Source organism: Rattus norvegicus, chromosome 7, assembly GCF_036323735.1.
Source record: "Rattus norvegicus strain BN/NHsdMcwi chromosome 7, GRCr8, whole genome shotgun sequence".
In the NCBI taxonomy this organism is placed as follows: Eukaryota; Metazoa; Chordata; class Mammalia; order Rodentia; family Muridae; genus Rattus; species Rattus norvegicus.
Window position 1 is genome coordinate 77,731,405 of NC_086025.1, and position 26,396 is coordinate 77,757,800.

The window sequence follows — 26,396 nt, forward strand, 5'->3', positions numbered from 1 at the left end:
TGTATGCCACAGTGTTTGGTCAGAAGGTGCTGTGAGCCACATGGTGCTGGTAACAGAATTCAGGTTCTCCACTGGAGTAGTTAACTTCTGCTCTTAACCACTGGAGCATCTCTCCAGGCCTGCATTTTATTTTTAATAATTATTTTGTCTTTCTCATTTCTTTGCTTAGTTTCACTTTTATAGAATCTTTTTGATAATGAATGATCTATTTATTTGGTCTTATATAGTAGTAAGTTCACAATTATAGGAGACAAACATTTAAATGGAAACACTAATCTTTATTTTCATGCTGAAGTGTGTGGGTACAAATAATTTCCAAAAAAAGAACCACTATATATAATAAGCAAAAAATAAGTTAGTACATTGTAAATTTACATAGTATCATCAACTGACAGGTTTAAGAGCAAATGAGCCTTTTAAGACTTTGGAGCTACATTTAAAAAAAAATCCAAACACTCAAACTTTATCAACCCCAAGAAAGACAATAAAGAGCTATTCGAGTCTTCTTTGAACTAATTACACAAATACATTTTTATTTTTGGTTACAGTCCCCTGCTATGCACAAGACCATTGGAATGCTGGAACAATTACACATTTTAAAACAGCACAAAGCAAAGCAAGGAGATAACATGCCCAGCCTTAGAGAGGCTGTGGTGAAAGTGCAAACTGCATTTTCTCTTTCTGAACCATTAGTATAAGAACGGGCACCTCAGACAACACGGCAGGGGCACAAGCATGCTTTCTACGCCACTCTGGTGGGACATCTACCAGAACCAGGTTTCCATGCCTTGGAAGATACCTCTGGTTTAAACAGTGAACAGGCTGCAACTGACTATAGTGCAAATCAAATAGCAAGGAGCAAAAATGACAATAGAGACTTCCACTGATCCACCTGAGGTTGCTCTACCTGGCACCACGCTACACAGATACATTGGCACATGGTAACGACTAATTAGGTTTTCATGTGGAAAGCTGTGCGGCGTAGGGAGTGTAGAGCCACCACACAGCAGCCCCGGAGCAGGGCTCCAATGTTGTAGACAGGATCTGTACCCCCTCTCTGAGTACTGAATACCCACAAAACAGTGGGTACCACAGGGGCAGCCACAGCCAGTAGATCCACCAAGAAACTGCTGCTCCAGTACTGCCTCACGACACCTCCCTGAGACAGCGAGAGGATGCTGTCCAACCTTTCTTCTGTGCAGGCTGCAAAATCTAGCTCTCTCATGAGGCGGTTTGCACGGGCTTCCGTAGCTGCCTTGCTGAATGGAATCTCCACAGGAGACAGAAGGATGGCTGAGTTGGGACTTCTTGGAGTTAAATCAACCATTAAGGCAGAGATGGATTCTGAGAAGCTTTCCATTGAGTCAGCTCCGGATTCATCTGGGGATGCTGAGCTTGTGGGACAGGAGTCCTGCAACTTTAGCACACTCTGAAGGAGCTCTGAGATGGCAGGGCTGAACGGCACCACATCGGTCTGCACTGCTTGCTCCACCACCACAATGCCCTCTTCCTGGCTCACCAAGGGGAGAGGCTTGAGGGCTTGTGGCCCTGGAGTGGAATGAACAAACTCCAGGTCACCGGATTCTGTGGTGGTGGCAGTCACTATCTCATCTAACAGATCTGTGCCCTCGGCCATGCTGTCTCCCACCAGAAGCTCACTGTCAGCACCTTCCTCTGTTATCTGTTCTTCCAGAGACAACCCGTCCGCCATCTTGTCATATGTGCTGCTTAGGGGTAAGCTTTTCTCTGGGGAATCGAAGGAGAAGTCTAGACACAGTTCATCCCTCAGGGAACTATTGTGCGCCATCTCCATGCTTTGAAGCAGAGACTCCAGTTTCTTGTTTTGGATGTTTATGTCCACAAAGTACTTCTGAATGCCTTTATCTTTATCAGCCAAGCTGCTCCTCATAGTCTCAATGACCTGTTTGAGCTGCTTAATCTCTTTTCTGGCTTCTTTGAGCGCCAACTGAGCCTCCACCCTGTGGCACTCTTCCTCTATCCAGTCTTCCCTCATCCGAGCCAGCTGAGACTTGAGCTCCATGATTTCAGATTCCCTACAGGAAAGGCAGGCACAGTCACAAGCAAAGTCAACTCTGAAATAGCTAACAACTGACAGCAGCCACAGCACATGCTCTTCCACATGAAATAAGTTTCAGAATTTTTTTTCCTTTGGAAAGTATTAGCCAGGGTACTTCCCCCTCTAATTGTAAAACAGCTAAGCTAATAATAGTAACCAGAACCAGAATCAAAATAGCTGCCATTGTTTCCCTTTTGAATACTCACTATAGAGCAGGGAATGTACCAAGTATTTCCTCGGCATTATCCTCTACACCAATCTTAGTATTTTGTATTTTAGTATTAGTTTTTTAGCCTTCTTCTACTCCATATATGTGTGTGTGTGTGTGTGTGTGTGTGTGTGTGTGTGTGTGTGTGTGTATTAAAGAGAAGCTGAAAAAAATCAGTTATAGCCTTTTATAACTTACATTCCAGTGATACTTTTTTAAACAGTAAAATGTTACGTATTCAAGAAGAGCTTTGTAAAAGTCTTTCTCATCTCAGAGAAGAGAATAATCAATCTGCAGTATACTGAGGTGACTAGGAGATGCTTTTCTGTTCACAATAACCTATTTTAAAAACTGTACCCAGAAATTCTTATATATAATTCCTTCAAAGTCAGTGCAAATATATATCCTCAGGTAACTTGTGAGTACAAAGATCTAACAATCCACATCTTCGTGTATCTGAGAGCACATAGTGTTGCTTCTTTAAGTTTAGGCTTGCCTATTTTATAAAGTTTTCCTGCTTTCTTATGTCTTCTCTTACTAGGGCTCAAAATTTCCCCTGGACTTTTCCACAAATCACAGTAGTTCACAAAGTTTACCCCAGACGTGAGCTTGGGTCTCAAGTCATTTTCAATCAGGTAAAAGTCAAATTAAATAGGGAGATGAAGACTCCCTGCCTGTACTGTCTGTCCACCATTTACCAGTCAAGGTAATGGATTCTTCACAGTATCCTGCCTGTGGCACCAGAGGAGGAGGATGGGGATAGTCAGTTCCCAGAATTCAAATGCTGTGCCCACTAACACACAGCTTTCTAGTTGCAGCTAGTATGTCCCAAGAGGAAACCATGAAGCAAAAAAATCTGGCCTGCTCTTAACATATTTATTTTCTTTCTGTTTCATTGTTTAGTTTTTCCCTTACATCTTAACAACAGTCCAAGAATAATGAAGCTCTTCCTTTAATATAGAGATAGCTGGCAGGAGTCACAACTTACACAGCTATCCACTGTCTCCAGAGACTGTCGGGGCTTGATGGGGCCACTGTGACCTGCTCTGCTGGGAAAAGATTGTTCTTGCAAGTGTTTCTGCCATTTAAAAATAGTCATGTACACACCCAATTCGTTATGGCAAAACTGACCACACCCAGGAGATAGGATCTCCTCTAACCTACTAGCTACCATGTTACCTCCTGTAACAGCAAAGGCAAAACAATTATGAGATGAATCTGAAGACTGAGGCTAAATTTTATTAAATATAAAATTGTTTTGTTTTTCATTCTTCAGTATAGTCTTGATTCTTGGGCACTTTCTGTGAAGGAACTGTGCTAAGCCTCCCAGTGTGGGAAGTCCAGATTTACCTCTCATGGAGTCGGCGCTCAGACTCCTTCAGCTTGGTCCTCAAATGCCTCACTGTGACCTCCTTCTGCTGCAGAGGTGTCAAATACTGTTCTGGATTTGGGGGTTTGACGCCATGATTTTCTCCACAAGACATATATCGTCCAGACCTCCTGAGGTAATTCAAGAAGTAATTTGTTAGGTTTTGCCTCATTGCTTTTCTTTTAATAAATATATCTTTATTTTTATTTTATGTGCATTGGGGTGTTTTGCCTGCATGTATGTCTGTTTGAGAGGTCAGATCCCCTGGAATTGAAACTACAAACATTTGTGAGCTGCTGTTTGAGTGCTAGGAGTTGAACCCCAAATCCTCTAGAAGAGAAGACAGTGCTCTTCACCACTGAGCCTTGTCTCCAGCTCTGTTTCCTTTTCTATGGAAAAAGGGGAGGGCAATATACTGGATATCTGTGTACACTCCCCTCAAATTGTGATGTAATTAAGACATGGTGAGCATGAATTTTTGTGATGGGATTAATGTTCTTAGCAGATTCTGTAACTACTAGAAGATGAAGGAAACCAAGAGTAAATATGATCTGAGTGTATTATATACATGTACCAAAGTTTCAGTGAGAACATTATTTTATACCATTAATATATGCCAATACAAATGTTAAGAGAGTGCTAGAGAGCTTTCTAGATCACTTTCCTCTTTATGAAGATTCAATAAAGAGGAATCTCCAACACATAAATGAGTCCTCCCTAGAACTTGACCATGTTGGCTCCGTTTCAGATTCACTCTCCAGAACTGGATGACCACCTCGCTCGTGTTTGTCACCCAGTCTAGGTACTCTGCTCTAGAAGTCCAAATAGACGTGCAGCTGACAAGAGTGGCAGCAGTGTGCTGGCATTGAAGTCTCAGAACAGATGACTATGTCAGATGATGGACTGTAGCATACTGGCCAATCTTAGGGCTGATGGTTACATGGAAGCCTGAGGTACATGTGCATTTGTGGAAGGATGTTTCTGCATTCTAAGGCTTAAGAATGGTTTCCTATGGGGTAGTATATGGTCATCTATGAGTTATCAGCTCAGATTAACAAGCTGTTGTTATATTAAAGAACAGTGTGGGGTAGGGAAGGGGGATCATGAGGGATGGAGAGATCAAAGTGACCTAATTTTCCTCACAATTGCCCTGTCTAAAGTTCTTGCTTCTTATTAGTTGAATTCAAACTGTTCTGAAGTCAGTGCAAGTGTACGTGTGCTGATTTGATAGGAATGGAAAGTTCCTTGTTCAAAGGGAACAAGGCCACTCCACTCTTCCCAGTGTGTTTTGTGGAGAAGCACTCAATGTTCTGCAAACACAGCCCAGCTGGAATCTTGGCCCTTCTCAGGCCTGGCTAAGCCTGGGCATCCCGGCAGTAAGAGAGCTGACTAATGAGAATAGGGATGCCAGAGAGGAATAGGGTGTGGAGGGTTGCCAGATTCTCCTCTAACTCTGGACTCAATTCAAGCCCATGCTGCTTGCACCCCATACACACACTGCGCAGAATAGCCCATGTTCAGTTCCCAAACCTCCAAGCCTTCCTCTGGATATATCATCCCTTCCTTCTCCTTCCCATCCCCTTCCACCTACTATTAACTCCCTACTCACTTTTCAGATATCACTTTAATTTTATTTTGTTAGTGTGGCCTCTCTGATCATTCCATCATGAATAAGACCCCTGCCCTGTCTTTTACGTATTCGTATTTATATAGCAACAGATTGTTGCAGAATAATCTAGATTTGTTTTTGTTATTAGATATTTAAAATCCTTCTTTGGCAGTGAGTCTGAGGGCCATTTCTGTTCACCGCTCTATTCTCAGTGTTGAACACAGACCCTGGTACTGAATAAGCACTTAACAAACAAACGAATACCAGCACAATTTCTTTCTGTGCCTAAGAAATGGAAATAGCCCTCTCCATTCAGTAACTGTTTGGACTATTAGGTGTTGTTTTAGCTTGTGGTAGTTTTTGTTCTTTCTGCATTAACCCTTAAAGGATTAGCTAACTGTGAGAAAGAAGAGAACTACCTTATTAAAGATTAAAGTAGGGAATTAAGTTACATAGTTTTCCCCACCTTTAAAGAAAAATCCCAAACTGGACAAATTAAGAAGCATGCAATTAGCAAGCAAATGGGAACTTACCTCATGACTGGACTACAATCGCTTCCTTTGTAGGAGCCGGAGTTGCTGCTACTTGGAGAAGAAGGGGCGTAGCTAGGATGGATGTTACTGGGGCTCAGTGGATTTCTGCACAGCATAGACACAAGGTCTTTTTCCCTTGGGGACGGTGGGCTGCTGCCAGACTTGTGGGATGGTGCTCCATTGCTCCGCCCATGAGGACCTCTGCTGAAAGAGCATTACAGGTGCTAATTAGAGTCCTTGTAGCTGGAGATGTCAAGGTACTGTTCCTTCGCTCCTTCCCAAAGCTGGTTATTGCTAAGTAAATCAGACTCCTAGAGCTGACTGGGCATATGGCCACTGATGTGGTCCTCATGAGCAGCATTTTTGAAAACCTCCTTGATATTTGCTCGCCTTGTATCATGAGCCCAAGAGACCGTTCCCTCCGTTGTTCTTTCAAATAGTTTCTATTTGGTATTGCTCCCTCCTGTAGGATGCTGATGGCTTTCTAGTGAGGAGTTGGAATACTATTGCCTTCCCCCAAGACCTTCAGTGCTCTCCCACTGTCTCCAGAGAAAAGGCTAGATTCCTTAAGATGCTGCACAGGTCCAATTCATCATTTTCTCCCAACCCATCCTCTAAATACACCAATATTCCAAATGGTTTAGCTTCCTGGAGGATGTGTGCTTGTTTTCATCGTTATACTTTTGAGCCTGTAATTTTTGTTGTCTGGCATGATTGCTGAAATGAATTAACAGGGTGTGAGTCTTGGTGCTGCCATTTACTAAAGATTTAGGAAATCTACTTTATGCCCCCCCACACACACACCTACACCTACACCAACACTACACATCACACAGACACAACACACACCAGACACATTCTCTCTCACATACACACATACCATGTATCACACACACAACATACACCATGCATACAAACTTTCTGTCTTCCCTGCAGAGTTGTTTGGAAAACTAGCCTGAAGTGGGTACACTCCTGTATCACCAGAACTTAGGAGGTAGAATATAGTGTAAAGTCATCTTTGACTATATAACAAGTTTGAGGACCAATTTGAATTGCAAGAGACCTATCTTTGTTTGTTTTAAGTCAAATTGGACAGGTAAACAGGTTTATTCCAGAAACTTCGTGCGACTTAGCTCTAGGCTGGCATTACAGGATCAGCTTGTCTAGGTTTTTCCTGTTCATCTGGTTCCAGGGATTTGATATTCAGTAGAGTTGAAAAACATCCAGAGAATGTTGAAATTACTTAAGCAGGATAACATGTCTGTCAGGAGTATTGCTTGGTATTACAGGGAAATTAAAATGAAGATTCTCATGTAGCAGCACTGCTGTCTGAGCCCCTCTTCTGTCTGTAGTTGTAAGTAGGGCTCTGCCCCACTGATACAGCTCAGTGAGAACTGTAAGTGCTAGTGCCTGTGGGCTCAGTGCCTGCAATCATTAATTTAAACTCAAATGTAATCTCCATGTGCTGTCAGGGCACTGCACACTAACAAGCCCACTGAATTGTAAACGTACAAGTTCTTTGCTCTTGAAATCATTCAAATAGACTGAGTCTCCCTTTCATAAGGAAGGAGACACTTTATATGGAACAGATGGGCTGATGGCTTGGTGACAAGCCGACTTCAGCAGCCCAAGGGTGGGAAGAACTTCATGAGCAGCTCAAAGGAACATGTACCCTGGCCTGAATTTTCTTTTCTATGCTTCACTTCCAAGCTGGCTCTGGCAATTGTATTTCTCAATGTGACGGCAAGAAAATATGGAGGGCTAATCCTTGTAAGAGATAAGACACTATAAAGAACTATCCATAGCTTTGACCTGGGGAAGTTTATTGTCCGTTAACCATCCTTATAGTTTCTGTGGCGCTGGTACTGTTCCAGATACGTGTGAGCACTTGGCTTCCTCCTGTCAGACTGGTGAGACCTCTACTTCCCATTTACCCATGGATCACTGAGGCTTAGGGAAGAAAAATACAAGACTGCAGCCGAGCTGGAATTCAAAACCAGAATATTTAAAACTTCTTTTTTTTTTCTTTTTCTTTTTTTCAGAGCTGGGAACCGAACCCAGGGCCTTGAGCTTTCTAGGCAAGCGCTCTACCACTGAGCTAAATCCCCAACCCCTAAAACTTCTTAACAGCAATGTTTCCCACTTTATAAAAATGGGATACATTACTTTGGTCCTGTAAACAAGTTAATCAGTTGTCCTTTGGATATGGTTGCTCTCTGGACAATCCACCTGGGCTTTTCCTCATCCACCTGGCAACAAAGTACTGAGATGTATGATCACGACAAGCATTAAATTAGGTGATTTCATGGGAACTTATGGGCTACATGGAAGAAAGCAAAGACTCCTCACGCTATGAAACATTATTCATCTTGTAGAACACATAATCAAGTCTTCATATGTGTTTCAGGACATGAATATCATAGTGCCTTAAGAGCTAATTAAATTTTTTCATGTTTAAATTATTACTGGTTCTCCTTTTATTTACTTCAGTTCAAATGTTAGCACATATGGACATAAACATCACCAGTGATTGCCATCATTTTCAAAGGAGAAGCTGGATTTCCATGTTGGTCATGGCCACAGAGAAGCAAACCCAATGCTTGCCTCCTCTTGTACACCCTAAATTCTTTGGTCAACAGGAAGAACAATGGCGCTCATAGAAATTCTGCTCACCCTGCACCTCTGAACACCTGAACAGAGTAATGTAAAAGAACTAATATAAACCTCTATAATCCCTAGTCACTGGCCCTTGACTTCAGCTAGTGCCCCCACCACCATCCAGGTTTTTCTTCATCATCATCATCATCATCCACTGCTGTCATTGCCTTTGAACTTGACAGTGTCACTGTCACTATCCCAATTTCATGTCAAGGCCCTAATCCCCCAGACTTCAGGTACGAATGCATCTGGAGACAAGACCTTTGAGGAGGTAACTAAGTTTAAATTAGAGTGTTCTACTGGGCCCCTATTCAACCTAACTGATACTATAATAAGGGATAATTTGGACATAGATGTGCTCAGAGAGAGGATGATGTAAGGATACAGGGAGGTCAGGTATCTTTAAGCCAAGCATCGAGTCTCAGAAGACACCAATCCTACCAAACCTTGATCTGAAAACCTCTAAAGTGGCAAGTGTGTTGTCTGTTATTCAGTCCAGCAGCTGGGGGACAGTTTGCTCTGCGGTTAGTAGTAGAAGCACATGTTCACATGTTCATTTTCTTTTAAAAACATACTTATTCTTTTCTTTAACCAAGTTCTAGACTCTTGTGGTGCAGTTACCAATATTAGCTCACTTAACTCACTGTTACCTCTATTTCTGTTTTCCTATACAGAAACCAAATGCAGAGTCAGTCACCTTATAAACAATGGTATATTCGATGCCAATTCCAAACAACCCACACCTCATTCTTCCTTTTATGGCTTCTAGACAGATTAATGCTTTAATCATTGAACAAAAAGGCAGAGAGACTTCTTCAGATACCGTCAGAATTGGACAATGAGCTAGTTGATTTGTCTTGACAGCTTTTTTTAAAAATAAACAGTCAAGAATATTTTCAACAAATGCACCCTTCCCTTAAATCCCACCCGCATCATTGAATATTCCTGCTCTTGTAGGTGGCCTGGGCTCAGTTTATACCACCCACATGAGGCAGCTCAAGTTTGCTGGTAATTTGAGTTTCAGGGCATTGTCACCTGCAGTACCCACATGGTGCACATGAACTCATACAGGCATGAACAGATATATAGAAATTAGACAACAATAAACTGCTCCCCTCTCCACAAAAGTAAAAAAAACAATTCTGGAATATCTGATTTGCACAAATCATTTTATATTTACTACATCAAAGTTTGATTACTCTTCAAAAAAAAAATCCTGAGTTTCAGCCTTGAATGTTTTTTCTGTGTTACTGACATCTAATTGCAAACCCAAGTTCTTTGGAACTGCTTAATAAAATTACCCATTGGACCCATTTTCTTCGGCACCTTTCACCATAAGGATATGCTTACTTCTCAGGGGAGACTCATATCTACATCCCTCCCCTGTGGTCCCGGAGGCATTTTACACCCAAAGAGTAGAGGGGTTGATAGAGCAATGGTGCTTATTTACTGTGGACCCCTCTCTTTTCTCACAGCTTTGTCTAGATGATTTACTTCTAACATGAAACTGTGCCCTGAAGGTATCTTAGTTCCCTTTATAACCATCAATCACCAGGAGAAATAGGAAATTATTTGCACAGTGTCCCAGAGCTTTTAGCTTGTGGAAATTCAAAGGATCTTGAAAAATACATACTATTATTCCTCAAGACAATTTTTGAATGCAATGGCGCAGGGTAGTACTATGACATCAGAAGATGTTCTCTAAGTGGTGTTCTCTAGATACCTCTACCACTCCTCTTCAGGCCCCTGATGAAGCTCACTTGTTAGTGAGGTGCCTTAGCACTAGCCCATCAGAAAAAGAACCATGCCCCATTGCACAGGCTATGTGGTCCCTGTCATTTTAATATATGTATATTTGTATATATATGTATATATGTGTGTGTATGAATATATGTATATAATATATACATGTGAAATTAAGTATTCTATAATGATTTGCAACTATACACACACACACACACATATATATATATATATAAAATTTACTATCGCATTATTTTTGTACATTACTAGAGTGATTATGGCTTTCTCACTGAGTTCTATTTAGTACTTATTGAGGAGTAATGACACTGTTTATGGTTAGAAAATACTGAGATTAGAACTCCTCCCACTAAATGTGAACATTGGCATGTGTTTTCCCATAATCCTCTGCCCCAATTCAACTAATATTAATGGTGAACAATTTATAATGCCTACCACAAGCACTGCCCTAACCAGAAACCCTCCAAGGTAGGTATCATGATAACTCTATTTTACAGATGAGAAATGGGAGTATAGAGAAACAAAGCCCCCTGTTCAGGGTCATGCAGCCTCTGGAGGGTCTTACCAGTGTAAGGCTAAGACAGCCTGACTTTAGAAGACACACATCCAGCTGTTCTGTGTGGCCTTGGGCAGTGGCTGCCCATCTATGAACTTTACACCCCCCCCCTTTTTTTTCATTTCTTCCCTAGTAAAAGTTAAGTTAGAGGCAGGCTCAGCAATAGGAGTACAGGGGAAGTAAGAAAACCACCAGTTGCAAACCACTGTGAAATACTTAACCATAAACCTCATTCCTAATAACAAACTCAGAGCCTTATGGACAGCAAGTCACCTGCATAAAGCTTTTGTAATTACAGAGCAGGAGTCAGTGCCTACTTGCGTGAGAAAGAGGCTCGCTTGTTTCCTGTCGTGGACATGTGGACCTCAGGAGCCGAGATGCTGCCTGTGCTGCTTGAGGAGCTAAAATCTGCTTCACTACCTGAAAAACAACACAAGAGAGAGAGAGAGAGAGAGAGAAGCATGAAGGGAAGGAGAGCCAAGGACTGGAGGCCAGTGCCCTCCCTCCTAGGTCCCAGCTCCCTGAGCTGCATGCTCTAACACTGCAAGTGCCAAGATTCCAGAGCTTCCAAAAGCTTTGTGCTTTCCTCGGGCAGACAAGAGAAAGCACAAGACACCCGTTTCATAAACATGCTAGAACAGAAGGACAGGCAGATGGTTACTCAAAGAGCCAATCTCCGGCAGACTATAAACAGTGGCCCAAGCAGGGCCAGGGATTCCAACTCCCCCTGGGTGGCTCTCACTAACAGCTCACACCACCCCAAGTGTAAGCAAAAGGAGGAGTATGGATGAGGCAAAAGCAGTTTTCCCAGGATTTATCTTGGAGCTGTTGCAGTCAGCTCCTGAGAATTGAACTTGGCACCTCTGGCTTAGAGTCAGTCAGAAGCAGGGAAGAAGACGGGCTCCAGGAATGGCTGGAAGCAACACTGGCTGGTTACAGACATGACTTTCTATGACAGCAGCTTAAGTGTAAGTGTATATATTTAGGGACAGAATCTTCACCAAAACAGAAAATTGAGATTTCCAAAGAGAGTGACAATAATGTGACATGTGAGACAGAAATGTAGAATTTGAGCTTCAAAGTGGGATTGTTAGTTTACAAAGGTAAATGGCTTTGTGGGAATAAGTGACAGTCGTGTTGAGTCTGGAATAGCATGCTGTGTGTTGGAATCCTGTAAACCCATTCTAATAAAAACAATCATAGTTGTCTCATATCAATAATGGAGTTATTTCCATTGGTTTTCTAGGCAAGTGAAAGGGAGGGGGCAGAGGCAACAGAGAGCAATTCAAACAACAAAATAGGATGTTTTAAGACATATGAATTAAAAATGGCTTTGGAATCTGAATCTATGTCCATTGTTTGACCTTCTTACTCAACTCTTACAACATGATTTGTATGTTGTATTGGCCTAGAATCAGAGCCAGCTCCATTTCTGAACTGAGGGAACGAAGAATGATTTAAATAATTACATTTCTCACAGTGAACAATTATTCTCACTATAATGACAACTCGGTGCCTTTAGATCATCAGCTATGTATGAGGTACTTTCTGTCATTCGATCGTGGCAATTTTGTAATGTAAGATAGACATTAATCTCACTGTTGTGTTATGGGAGAAAAGAAGTAGATTGGCACTAAGCTCATGGGAGTTTGATTAAAGGCAGGACCAAGTCTTCAAAACATATCTGTGATGCTCTACTTCATCCATGGGAGGGCAGAGAAGGAACCAAGGGGATCAACAGATGTTCTGGTACCAACTAGAAATCAGCAAGAGAAACCTAGTACAACGAGCACCCAGAGTTTGGTCCCAGGTGTGTAGGTTCTGATAAGTTTGTTTAGTTCCACCAGTGGCAATAGCGAAGTATAACAAGACAGAGAAAACCCCTTCTCAAGCTTCCAGATCCCCTCAGGATGCCAGCTTCCTTTGGAAAGAGTCATGAGTGACCTGCTATCAGAACAATAACTTTTCTTTCCCGTTTTTGACAGATTAGAGTACTGACAGATTAGTTTACTGAGACCCAGACCAGCAATTCCTTATGCATGGTAGAAACTCTCTAGTGGTGACATCACTTTCAAAGCTCTGTGAATTTAACTGTTGATTCTGTATAATACCCTTAGCATTTGGCAATCTTAAAGACAAATAATTGGTTGTGTGGTCTTGCAACACATTATTCCTGACATCCTATTTCCCCAGCTTTGTTTGCTAGAAGATCGTCAGGTTGGTTACTAAGTGACAAAGATGGGCAGTTTTCAAAAATATCTCATGTGGTTAGAGTCTCCAGGCCTAAGGTATTATTTACAATGTGAAATTATTACTTGGAAACACCCAGTTTTCATTTCATAAAAGACAGAGTTGTAATAACTGCCTGCAGAGAAACAGAAATTCTTGAACAGAAACAGACCATTACTAAAAATTCAGACTTTTAATAAATATCTGGGATGTTTTTGATATCTTGTCATTAGGACTTTAAGCTAAAGGGTTACTTTGGTTTTATTGCTACTGGAACTCAATATATTTGACTCTTACACATTTTCAGAGCCTAAGGCCTCTTCGTTTTAGTACATTCTATCTTATCTTCTGCGCATCTGCAAAAGATTAGCAGCCACTTTGAGGGTGGCCCATAGGTGCAACTCTACTCAAAACCATTTGAATGACATGGGAGTGAAATTATGCATATGCTATTTCCCACCTACTTAAGCTGATGATTTTTTTAATATTTATAATTTGGGGGCTCATCAGATAGTTCAGTGGATAAAGGCACTTGGTATACAAGCTTGAAGAAGCTGCACTAGACTGGTAATCTGAGCTTGAATCTAGAACCCAAGTAAATTAGAGGGAATCAACTCCACAAAGTTGTTCTCTCACAATCATATATGTACACATACACACATACACAAACACAATATGTTTTATAAAAATTACAATTTAGGGAACATGATATAAAATCAATGAACCTTTTCTGAGGTTTTAATTTCAATTGGGACCTTACTGTGTTGTCTAGAGTAACCTTGAACTCCTGAACTCAGTTGATTCTCCCATTATCAGTGCATCCTGGGACTATAGACACATGCTACCATGCCCAGCTGAGAAAGCTAATTTTATAAACAAAATAATAAAGACGAGAGACTCTGACTTGCCATTTACTTATTAGTTGGCAGCAAAACTCTGAGGAAGAAGAGGCAGCACCCGACTGCCTTCTTTAGCATGTGCCACTGGGCATTGCTGAAGACGCTGTAGTTCATGGTAGCTGCACTGTGTTTCCACAGAGCTCATCGGAACCACAGAACCTAATTGCCACATCACATGTTACCTCTGCATTCTCTGTTGGGGGATCTTAGGAGAATTACTTCACTCATCCATGCCTCAGCTTCCTCACAGCAACATCACAGGCTTACTGTAAGCCATTAATATATACCCAACAGAAAGCTTAGATCTATGCTTGGCAAACACAGCATAAGCTCTAATAAGTATTAAACACTATTCTTATTCTGAGAGGATTAAAATTCAATCTGAAATATAACATTGTACTATATACTATTCAGGATTTACACTTAACACACTATCATGCAGGATAGTGTTTTCCCTTTATATAGTAAAAAAAAATCTTTGAAATATAGCATATCTTAATAAAATGAACAAAAAGTACTCGACTTACACTTGTTTTTCTGTTATTAAAAGCAAATATTATGTACCAAAAACTATTCCAAACACCTTTATGCAATAATTTATTTCTCATAATAACACAGACCCTAAGAAGTAGAGGCAGGTTCCATGAAGTTGCTCTTATATCAGGGAGGTGCACAGATTGACACAGTTAATAAGTCAAGGCTGAAGCCAAGGCTCAACATCCTCTGATCCTAGGGACCTTGCTCCTAAACACAGTTAATATTAATGAATACACTCTATTGTAGGCATTCATATACTTGTCTCATTGGCTGACCTCATTAAATTCTAAGAAGGATTTTGAGAGAAAGAATATATTTACCTGGAAGACTTAATAACTATTCTATTTCCATAGGAATTTGGAAATGTCACTGGCCTGTAGCAGTTTTGTGCCCAAGAGAATTTTTGCCTCATCATGAATTGTATGTGCACACCCACTTGGAAAGTCACTGGAAATATTCTGATGAAGCATTAGAAATGATTCGCTTATTGAAAGCTGGGACTGGAAGGCTGATGGGAACTAAGAAACTTGTGTCATCCCCATCTGCAGTGCTTTTGTCCCTACCTAGATTCATCGTTGGCCACCTGCATTGGTGGCCTTGGGTGACAACAAGGCTGTGATGACCTTCATGAGGACAAATTCCTGGAGACTAAGAGAGCCAATAGCAGAAACCAATTTTCAAGCAACAAAAAGCTGCATTCCAAAGTCCTGGTGGGTAGTTTGTTTGCCTGTTCTTTAGTACCATTGCTGTCTGTAGAGAAGTTTTGTTCTTCTTCCTTCTAGTGTTAGAGTTAAAAGCACTTGGTGCAGAGGTGTCAAGGCCATGGCCTTAAAGAAGAAAAAAAGAAAAAATTCAGCTCAAGCAGAAAACTATACTTACTTTTAAATCAATCTTGTGTTTGAGTCTTGAGGATGCTACTTTTAGGTCTGATTTTGGGACACTATAGGGTCCTTAAGCATTTGAACGCATGGTAATCCTACCATATAGTAAACACTGATAAGTTCTTCTAAACTACCCATGAAAGTATCTGCAAGTTTTCTGGTATACTTTGTCATTACAATTATCTAATTAACTCAGGTTAGCCTTCTATATCCTCAGTTCAAATCAAGGCTGATTTCTACTCCCATTCTCGTCTCCCGCCCCCCAGAAATGCATAGTTATTCTCTTCAGCTGCCTCTGGATTGGACAGAGAAGCTGTTTTCACTGAAGACAAGCACAGCATAGTTTAACAGCTGTAGCAGTGCACACACAGTTACTCCAGACTTTGTGGAAGACCCTAAAGCCCATTTAGTGAAGCAGACTCTTATCTGGGAAGGCTTTGGGGCCCAACCACACACAGCATCTGAGAAGTAAATGTTCGATTACCGAACAGAACCTTCTGAGTCTTTAGCCATCTAAGGCTGCTACAAGTGCTGTTCAGAAAAGGAACTTGTGATAAATCCATTGAAAGCAAAAGCTTACTTATATTTTGAAACAGAAATAAATGTTCTTTAAAATCTGTAAGTATATTTTTCATTTTTATTATTATAAGTTCAGAAATGATTTACTTCTATTGTGGTTGACATAGTTGTTGGAGCACCCATATACCTAAATATATAAATAATAGCACTCAGAAGCAAAAAAAAGTTCAAATTCAAAGTGTTTAGCTGTAATGTACATTACAATAAAACTTCTAATGGAAAAATATAAAAGTCAGAGATAAATGCCAAGCTGAGAAAAAATAGATAGCATAGGATGAGAGGCTACTTTCCGTTTTTCACTGAAAACTTATATAAAATAGGAAAAGAAAACAAACCAATAAAAGAAATATGCAAGTGACATAAGAAGATATGACAGAAAAGTAAGAATACTTAGTGTACATGGCAAACTACATACTTTCACTGAAAACATGAATATGGGAAAAACAAGACATTTTGCATTTATCAAACTGGGAAAATGTCTGATAGTAGGTGTTCTATTCAGAGTGTGTGAAAACAAACAGAGTCAGTAAGAGTATGTGTTGATACAATATATACAAAAAGAAAGTTGGACTCCTTTAATTGTATCTCTCTCAGGAGCATCTGAAGGATACTCTTAGTGTCTTTTAAAAGTGACTGGCTAAATCAGGAAGAGGACCAGCTATGAGGATCACTGCAATCATTGGAAGAGTAAAATAGGTAAGTTGAAATGAGAAGAACTTGAGAGCTGTTATTAGATTAAAACAAGATACAGGATTATAGGTGTGGGATGTCTGCTTTTGTGTAAGCAAATCTTAAAATCACATGCAATTTACTGTACTCTAGAACATTATCAAGGGATAATAATGATCTGTCAATCATGGCCTCCTTTGGTTTATTATAAAGTAACTTGGGAAAGGGCAGATGCAAACACATCTTTACTTTACTGCCATTCCTGGCCATGTGCATACTGTTCTTATCACAAAACTATAAATGTGATGACATATGTAAAATTTTATTTCACAGATAATCGAGACATTGAATGTAGGTCTCATCAAGAGGGCTTTGGGTCAGGAGACATTTGAATCCAGGCTCTGAATCTCCACTTGGAAATTGGGCAGAACATGAAGAAAAAGTCCACTTCCCTTCAAGTTCTATTCCATGGGCTGCACAATTATGACAGCCATTAAAACTGCACATTCCTATGTCATTTCCTTTTACACCTACTGGAGTATCTAAGGGTGTTGCCCAGGAAAATCCCTACTTGTTAAGCTCTGTGCTGAGGATCAGAAATGCTAGAGTATAATAATCATTAACTTATTGATGATGTGGGTATTAATGAGTGTTTCAAACACACTCTGTGTACAAACTCATGTTCTCTTTACCACAGGCATACAAGGGTGGAATCCTTATCTTCTTTCCTACAGCAGACATGTGGCAGGACAAATGGTCAACAAACATTTGCTAAGTAAATATTAACCTGAACCTTTAAGAGGAGAGAGAGAGAGAGAGAGAGAGAGAGAGAGAGAGAGAGAGAGAGAGAGAATATGAATATGAATGCACCTAAAGTTTAAGAGAGATTTTAAAATTTTAACCAAAACTAAGAATCTAGTTATCTAGTTACAGGCTGTATTCACTTTTCCTTCCTTTGTTGAGCTTTCTTTAGGCCTTGTTTAAAGTTCTCTCGTTCTCTCTTGTTCCACAGGTGCATTGCCTGAATATCTGCCAAAGACAGGTAGCTGAGCCAGAAGATAAGGGGATGAACTGGGTGGAGCGGACCATGACCTGTGGCTCTTTTGGAAACCACTTTTCGATACCTCCTCCCTTACATTCTTAGACCTTGAAAGCCACCTGGCCAGGTTTCTGACTGCTATGGTAACTTCCCTGGAATTTTCTGAAAGCAAGTCTCAGTCCCTATGGCACTTGTACAGCTTCCTGGACTAACAACCTGTGGGCAGTCTGTTTTAGAAGTTTCTGTCTTTAGAAACTGTATGTACACACACACACACACACACACACACACACACACACACACACACACACACACACACAGAGTTTTATTTTGTTTTAGGAGCTCTTAATTGAACGTTTCCAGCAGAAACTACCTTTGTTATCAAGTGATTATAAAAATAATGTATGAGTTCAGCACAGTATTTATTGTGGATCTTTCTCAGGGGCAGGAATGATGTTGTCTGCAATGTCTTTGATCCTTGTACTGAAATAATAATGAAAATGTATTGAGTGTTTGCTATATACCTGGTGTTGGTGTCATTTCTTAGTAAATTTCACGTGAATTTCCACTTCTGTTTAGTAATAGTATTCTTATTTTATAGGTAAATACACTAAGGTAGAAAAGAGGTAGATGTTCAAGATTCCACAGAGAACACACACACACACACACACACACACACACACACACAGGCAAATTCATTAAAAACTTGGGATGCAAAGTTAGTATGACACCATGCAGTTAACGCTTAGTTTAAGGCCCTTGTGGTTCATTCTAAAACAAGGGTCATAGATATGGACTGGTTTGTAAACCAATCTTCCCTTTGATGTGGCCCATGTATAGTTGGCAGAGATACTGAACAGGAAAAAAAAGGACCCTCAAATAGGGCTCTATTGCCTGTCAGGTAGGTTCTGCACTGGGAACAGGCTTGGATGCTGGTGGGCTCCAGGAGTTTCCACAGCCCCCCACTGCTTTTGGAAGAGTTCCACACACAGAGGTGGGTCATGAATTTCATTCTAATTAATTACCTCGAGGACCTGGTAATAATGGCAAGTCTTTCCTGAAGTTTTTTTTTTTTAACTTACATGTTACTTGTCTTTTATCCATCAGTTTGCTGGGCTGAACAGAGTCTCTGCCCCTTTAGCAAATGTAGCTGGAAAGGATGTTACTTCTATTTAAGAAGTGTTCATCTAGCGTTTACCAAAATGAGAGGCTGCTCTGCACGTCTGACAGGAAAATCTATATTGGGGAAGGGGAGTACAAAGGTGGCAGTGATGTGGAAGCGGAATGCCATGTCGGGGGCAGGAATGGAGGAAGGCGATGAGGGAGTGGGGAAGGACAATGTGGACAAGATGCTGGCAATAGTAAAATTTGGGATAGGGCTGTCCAGAATATAAGACAGGAAAAAAAAAAGATGGACATGCGTCTTCCTCTTTTATACCTCTTCATCCCCTCTCTTCTTGTGGAGATAGTAGTATAATCAGCTTGCATTGCTAAATCCCAATGAACAAAAACTCCCACTTGCTGGAAATAAGACAGCATAAAATTTACAACTCACTGGCAAAGCATCCACCAGGACTCTGAAACAGCTCCTCATTTCCATACTTAAGTTCATTTACAAACCAACTCGAAAATCTAAAAGCCTTAAATGCCCCCCCATCTTTGTCTCTACTGGTCATTAATGTCTCGGGGACAACTCAGTCCACTGTGCACAATCAGCACCTATTCACCCTTCACAGCCGTGATGAGAGCATCCCAGTTAATAACCCATCAAACAGTGGAGGTTCACTCTGGCTTGTACCCTTGACATCCCCAGAGCATCACTTTGACCCTCATACTATTGAATGTACCAGTGTTATACAGTAGACTCAGCCAGGCTCTTGTTCCCACCTCTTCGTGGTCTTTCATCCCAGCTCATGAATTACTTCTTGTTTTTATTACTTATATGTTAGATCCTCCTGAAGCCGTTCTCTTGTTTATTATGAATAGCCACATGCGCTAGCTATGTGGCTTTGAGAAAAGTTCATAACCTCTCTGTGCCTTGCCTTCATCCTTGAAGGGAAGATTACCATAGGATATGTCATGTTGCGTTCTAGGGGCTATGTAAGCTATGTAGGTAAACAAAATAGTGTCTATGTCACAGGATTGCTACTCTCTTAATTCTGGTCTTATAATCACCCTCACTGAATCACATCTCCATCCCAGCATGTATAGAAGCAGAGCCAGAGAAAGGATTATGGAGGAAGAACTTAGATTTATTTATTTATTTATTATATATAAGTACACTGTAGCTGTCTTCAGACACACAAGAAGAGGGCATCAGATCCCATTACAGATGGTTGTGAACCACCATGTAGTTGCTGGGATTTGAACTCAGCACCTCTGGAAGAGCAGTCAGTGCTCTTAACCACTGAGCCATCTCTCCAGCCCCAAACCTAGCTGAGTAAGCCCTCTATCAATTGAGATACACTCCAACTCTTAGATTTTTCAGTCTGATACTTATTTCATCTCCAGGAATGCAACTCTTTCACATAAAAGCTAGAACAAATCCATACATGTGACAGATCCACAGGTAAAAAGAAATGTTCTACAGAACCACTGTCTTTATACTCCATCTCATCACTGAGACCAATGAGTTCAGAAAACAAAAACAAAACTAAGTAGGACACCACCACCACCACCCAGAACCTGTGCTCTACTCCATCTCAATTTTCAGGTCCAACGTGGCTATGCTCATACTGCCCTTTATGATACTTCCTACTTTGCTTGGTCTTGAAACATCAAGAGGTTCTTCATGCTCTGGTAGCCTTGCCAGTATTTCCACAACTCTGCCTCCTGCTTTGACAAGGAGACAAGTCATTGGATGTGAGAAGATAACTAAATTACTGGATTGTGCAATCTCTCTGAAGGCAAGCACCCTGGTCACAGGGTGGTGAACAGGGGAAACAGCTGTGTGTCATTGACCATGCCAGCTCAGAGCTTGGGGCCACGCACCAGGTTTGAGCTGAAAGTGAGGGACATGTATGAATTTTAATGAAAGCTTTGTTTCTTTGGTTTTATTTATTTATTTAAGAAGAGAACACCACCACTTAAAGTCTCTATTAGAAAACACCCAACCTGCTTTGAAGTAGTTAAAAGCAAAGTGAAGATATCGTCATGAAAGCATCCCTGAGCTAAAGCTGATACTGTGCCAACATGCCTTTGGGGAGTTACATAACTGCTTGCAGAGCAGGTCAGGTGGTGATGCGAGCTATTTTAGACTAGTCTTTGTCCTAAAAGTCACTGGTGATCGTCCTTCTAATTACTGTGTGGTTCTTGGAGGGTGTATTGATGTCACCTGGAAACATGTCTCTGACTCACTGAGAATGATCTTTATGGACTTAAATAACTTACAGGTGGGACAGGGCTCCGTACGGATGAGCCCTCTAGGTACAGAAACTCCAGAGCCACCACTCTCAGGCACTCCTTGCCTGAGATGACTCACGAGGAAGTTTTCTCAGAGACTGCCTCTGACAGAATGGGACAGAAGGTTTGACTGTTATTTCAAGTATAGTTATACACTATAGTATATATTTTGGGAGTTGTTTTTTTACACATTTTACATCTAAAATGTGAAATTTTAATTGATTTTACTTGGCAGAGTATTGAGTTATACTGATTGTGTTCCTTGCAACTGTCAACCCAGTCTGCTTGAGTGTATCCTAGCAGCAGATTCTGGGGCCACCTTTCTATTCTTCCAATAGGACAGTGTGAACTCAAGCAATGGCTTAACCGCACTGTGCTTCAGTGTCCTCATTCCAGTGAAGTAATTAAAGAATTCCTTCTGCTTGGGATTACTGCAGTCATTAAAACATCACGATGTTTTCCTTAATTGAACATTAAAGATTCTGTGTCATCGTTGTCATCATCATCATCACCATCATCATCAGGCTGTTGAACCATGTGGAGTCACACTTAGTATGTCTGTTGCTAAACAGCTTCCCTAAGAATTCTCCCTAACAGGAATGAGCCTGCATTCTCAGATGGGATAACATATTATAAATATGTTTTTAGATGAATTACGAGTACTAGAACACCAATTAGATAAGGGTTCTTACTGGTGTGGTGAGAGGAGCCCCTGCAACAGTGTGTCCCCTGCAGTATCTCCATCTTTGACCTGAAGTTCTTGTCCTTCTCATCTGCTGCTGGAAACTTCCCTATGAAAATGCCATCCTGCCATTATCTACCTTCTTTCTTCTTTTACCAAGTGGCCTACGTGACTGTTTATAGTGAACTGGTACAGAAACCAGGGTCTTGCTTTCAATGTGTCACTACCTACTGTCATCAGTTGCTCAACCCTGGATTTGATCTGCCTGCCTTCTCCTTCCCATTCTGTGCGCTCTAACTGAACCTCCATTTTTCCTTTTTTAAAATTATCCTCTCATAATTTACATCCTGACCAGAGTTCCCCCATCCCCACCACGCCCCTCCCTACCTACTCTCCTTGCATTTCCCTTTAGAAAAGGGCATACCTCCCAGGGACATCAATACAAACAAGGCGTATCAAGTTGCAATCAGACTAGGCACCTCCCCTCAAATTAAAACTGGACCCTGCAATCCAGTATGAGGAGAAGGGTCCCCAAAGCAGGCAAAAGTGTCAGAGACAGCCCCAATTCCTCTGTTAGGAGTCCCTCAAGAATACCAGGCTATGCTAATATAATGTATACACAGAAGGCCTAAGCCAGACCTGTACAGGCTCCCTGATTTTCAGTTCACTTTAGTGCACCCCGTGGGTCCAGGTTTGTTGATTCTATGGGTTTTCTTGTGGTTTCCATGACCCTCTGGCTCCTACAATCCTTCCTCCCTGCTCTGCAGCAGGATTCCCCAAGCTCCTACTAATGTTTGGCTGAAACAACCATGCTTTACTTGCAATTTCCAGGCTTAGGCCCAACTGTTGGATGTGGCTCCAGATACTTTATTCTTTCCAGAATTTGTCCTTTATTCTGTTCCAGAGCATAAAGCTCTTTAGATAATTCCCTCCTTAAGCTCTTTTGGGCCACCTGTGTGAGGTAAGACACAAATGAGACAAAGCTCACTGACCTTAGTGTGACCTATGATGCCTACAATGCCACCTTCTCACACATGCCATTCCTTCTGCTAGAATTATTTCCTTTACCTTCAGGCTTGTCTAACGACTACCTGTTTTTCAGGTCTCAGTTAACCTTTGACCTTTACCTGATTCTAGGAGAGAGTGGGTCCCTCTCCTTTATGGTCTTAGCCTCACAAGCTTTCATTACATCGTATGCTATTGTGGGTATGTTTTAACACACTTGTCCATGAGCTTACTCACCATCACTTCCAAGGGACTAAGGTTGCAGGAAGCACAGTTACCCTGACAATATTTGCAGCACTAAAAATTCCTTCATAGTCATAATTCAGTGATGTCTTCTGGAAGGGGTTGTGATCAAGCTAAAAATCTTCTTTTTCCTATGTCCCCTTAGGTTGGATGGACAGATTGATGTTATTTATAACAAATCAATACTCCCTTCACTTTACCTCTATCCATCTTTCCCAACTCTCTTAAAACTCAGTTATGGGTATTAGCCTGTGGTTGGGAAGACCTGTGTCTTATTCCTCATTGCGTCCCCAGAGGCAAGCATGGTACCCGGACTGCAGATGACTCAAAGAGTGTTTCACCCTGTGGTAGAGAAAAGGCTTGGATAATGCTTAGGGATATGATTGCTTCCAGCAATACTACCAGTTCTTGTGTAATTACAGAGTGGTGGCAGGTTGGAAATGGGAGGGAAATATGCAGGTTGTAGATGAAGGGACAAATTGTGGAGGAAGAAAACCCACCCCCTATTGACATTGGTGTTGATCACTGTAGATTATAGAAAAAGTCCCATATGAAGGCAAAAAAGAGCCAGCAATAGTTCCCTGATCACTGAGAGTCACATATGAAAAACACTCCTTGTTTCTGACAGGGTTAAGGTTGTCATAGAAAGCACATGTCTGGAATTCAGTAGACATTTGATACGATCATTTATGATACTCTGACAACCAAAGCTGCCATGTGCACTGGGTGATAGCATGCTTCGGTTCGCAGAGAGGCCTGGCTAATGAACTACCCCGTCAACCTCGAGAGAAATCTCTGGCAGGATGTCACCCTGCTCTATCCTCGTCCTTACTCTGTTTAATGTGCTTAATTGATGACACGAACAGAAACGTGGAAGGCACAGGACTGACAGCAGACTACAGTTCCACAGGCCTGGGAGAGATCTGTGACTACAAATGCCAGTGCTGGGTGACAATGCTATTGTAAGCTGTGTGTCCTCAGAGCCTTCTTGCTCAAGAACTCCATCTCTGTTGTTCCCTTGCATCCTTCTATTCCTAGAAAGAGGAAGGATGAGGGACCTGAAGTTCTGAGGGATGATGAGTCTCCCCAAGTCAAAGCCAACTGATTTGTCTGAGTCTGAGTTCCTCCCAGTTTGGGAGCTGATCATCACAACTCACAAAGATCTAACAGCTTTATTCCAAGGTGATGACATTTAACTCAGCTTATTTCAAGTATGCGCTGTGTCTTGTACATTCTAGGACTCTGTGTGGGGCAGAAACATGGAGAATACAGTTCCAGTCCTCAAGATCTCAGGGAACTGGCAGAGCCTACAGTCAGGCAGCTAGGCTGCATGGTGAGTGTACATACTGTACTGGCTGGTTTTGTGGATCAGCTTGACACAAGCTAGTGCCATCAAAGAGGAAGGAGCCCCAGTTGAGGAAATTTCTCCATGAGATCCAGCTGTAAGGCATTTTTCAATTAGTGATCAGAGGGGAAGGACCAGTTCACTGTGGGCAGGTGGTGCCATTCCTACAGTGGTACTCCTGGGTTCTATAAGAAAGCAGGCCAGGAGAGCCATGGGAAGCTAGCTAGTAAGCAGCACTCCTTTATGGCCTCCACATCAGCTCCTGTTTCCATGTTTCCGCCCTGGTTGAGTTCCTGTCCTGACTTCTTTTGCTGATGAACAATGATATGGAAATGAAAACCAAATAAACCCTTGGCTCCCAAACTTGCTTTTTGGTCATGGTGTTTCATTACAGCCAATAGAAACCCTGACCAAGACACACATATACACAAAGTATACAGCAGTGGAAGAAATTCTTGGCAAGAGTGAGCACAACAGGGCAGTCTGCTCTGCAGTGGGGGGCAGGTGCTACCTGAGATGGGCGTGAAACACGAAGCAGAAAGCAATTTGGGAAGGGCCCTGAGCTCAAGGAACAAGAACAGTGCAAACTGAACCATGGAAGATGGGAAGCAAGGGACAGGTATGCAGGCCACTCAGTCCTTTATTTTAATGGAATACAGTGGTCAGATGAGAAAAAACTGTAGTCAAGACAGGAATACTGTAGCGAGGCTTGGGAAACTGGGAAAGTCAAGCTTTGGAGAAAGTTGCAGGTCATACTGAAGGCTATCTGTGAAGGAGGTCGTGATATGAACTGAGTAGGGCAAGGAGAAGGAGATGAGTGTGGAGCCTCTTCACTCAGAGTTTGTACATTGACAGAATTGACTTCCTAGTGCAAAAATCATGTAGAATTCCAAGTGAACAAAAGGATGTAACAGGAAAAGTTAAACGTTAAAAATACTTTTGTCTTGTACTGCACACTTGGCTGTACTGTAGCCTACATAAAGGAACAGCCAAAAGGAGATATGTATAAATCCACTTAATCAAAGGGCAACAAAAACCAACAAAATGGAAATTATTTCAGTCAGCAGATGGAAAACCTATCTGGCATATAGCCTGAGGAACTACTAAAAGAAAAAAAAAACAAAAACAAAAATGGAATAATACAATCTGAATGGCTTGGGATGGTCAAACATCAATGCTGGATTTATCCCTGTGAACTCCAATAAAAATAAAATAAATAACAAATATGGGAACAAACACTCAGAGAAATGCAAGTTTGCTGGGTGGTTGCTTTAATTATGACACCTATTTAAGGAACTTAAACAGAAAAGAGGAGAGGTTGGATAGTGAAGTCATATAAAAATATTTCAAGGGTAAGGCCTGGCTACCACCAGAGAGCTTCTAGATTATGGAAAGGGCTCAAAAGAAAGCAGGTACAAGGTAGGAGAAGTGAGCCTTCTCTCCCATCTTGTGACACCTGGTCACGGTATGATACTGTCACAGTGCTAAAGATTGCACTGTGTCTGGGCAGGTGGGGGTTGACGTCAGGTACAATGAATGATGGGAAATAATGTTAGGAGCCATGATATGCTCAGAGTCTCCTTGGTGAGCAATACCGCATGGGCTGTTTCCTTTCCTCTTTCCACCTCCAGGAGAACCAAGAAGAAACTGCAGTTCTTCAAGGGCATGTGCCGGGATGCTGTGCTATACTCCTACTCTCCTTCTGGAGCATGGGTGCAGGCAAGGAAAGGAAGGTAGTCTCTCTCCAACAATGGGCTCCAGTTCTGTACCCTTGATCACTGTCTATCAACTACAAACCATTCTTACCCTCAAGCTCCTAAAAGTCTCAAGCTTCAGGTCACTCCGCTTTGCCCCTTCCTTCCCTCTGAAAGGGCTTTCTGCTTACTCTAATAAGAGATGTATAGCTTTTAAAAAGAATGAAGGGTACTCTCAATTAGATGGCACTCTGCCCAAAGATCAGCTCTGCATGTCTATGCACTGTTTTAATGGGACCATCCCCAGGATCTCACTCTCAGTGACAGCTGGCACACAGCACATGTTCTCAGGCCAAGACTTTGGCTGCCCAGCTAATCTGTCCCACCCCCTGTATAAGCTAACTTTTAAATACAAGTGTAC

General features: G+C 41.5%; 1 protein-coding gene and 1 long non-coding RNA gene across 16 annotated transcripts in view; one reads left to right on the forward strand and one right to left on the reverse strand.

The window, feature by feature from the left end:
- Positions 1 to 257: 257 nt before the first annotated feature.
- Sybu (syntabulin) overlaps positions 258 to 26,396 on the reverse strand; it is a 101,752-nt gene continuing 75,613 nt past the window's right edge. For 8 of the 15 annotated variants that reach the window (XM_063264119.1, XM_039080175.2, XM_063264115.1 and 5 more), the window contains 4 exons: positions 11,089 to 11,191; positions 5,797 to 6,000; positions 3,636 to 3,785; positions 258 to 2,054 (listed from right to left, as the gene is read on the reverse strand). In XM_063264119.1, the coding sequence (XP_063120189.1) occupies positions 953 to 2,054; positions 3,636 to 3,785; positions 5,797 to 6,000; positions 11,089 to 11,191 (1,559 nt within the window). In that variant the 3' untranslated portion in view covers positions 258 to 952. The remainder of the gene's footprint in view (positions 2,055 to 3,635; positions 3,786 to 5,796; positions 6,001 to 11,088; positions 11,192 to 26,396) is intronic. The other 7 variants (XM_063264118.1, XM_063264117.1, XM_006241617.4 and 4 more) reach the window with 3 other exon arrangements.
- On the forward strand, positions 11,188 to 20,345 carry LOC134479721 (uncharacterized). The gene is made up of 2 exons (XR_010053385.1): positions 11,188 to 15,146; positions 16,491 to 20,345. It is a non-coding gene; the product is annotated as an uncharacterized LOC134479721 (long non-coding RNA).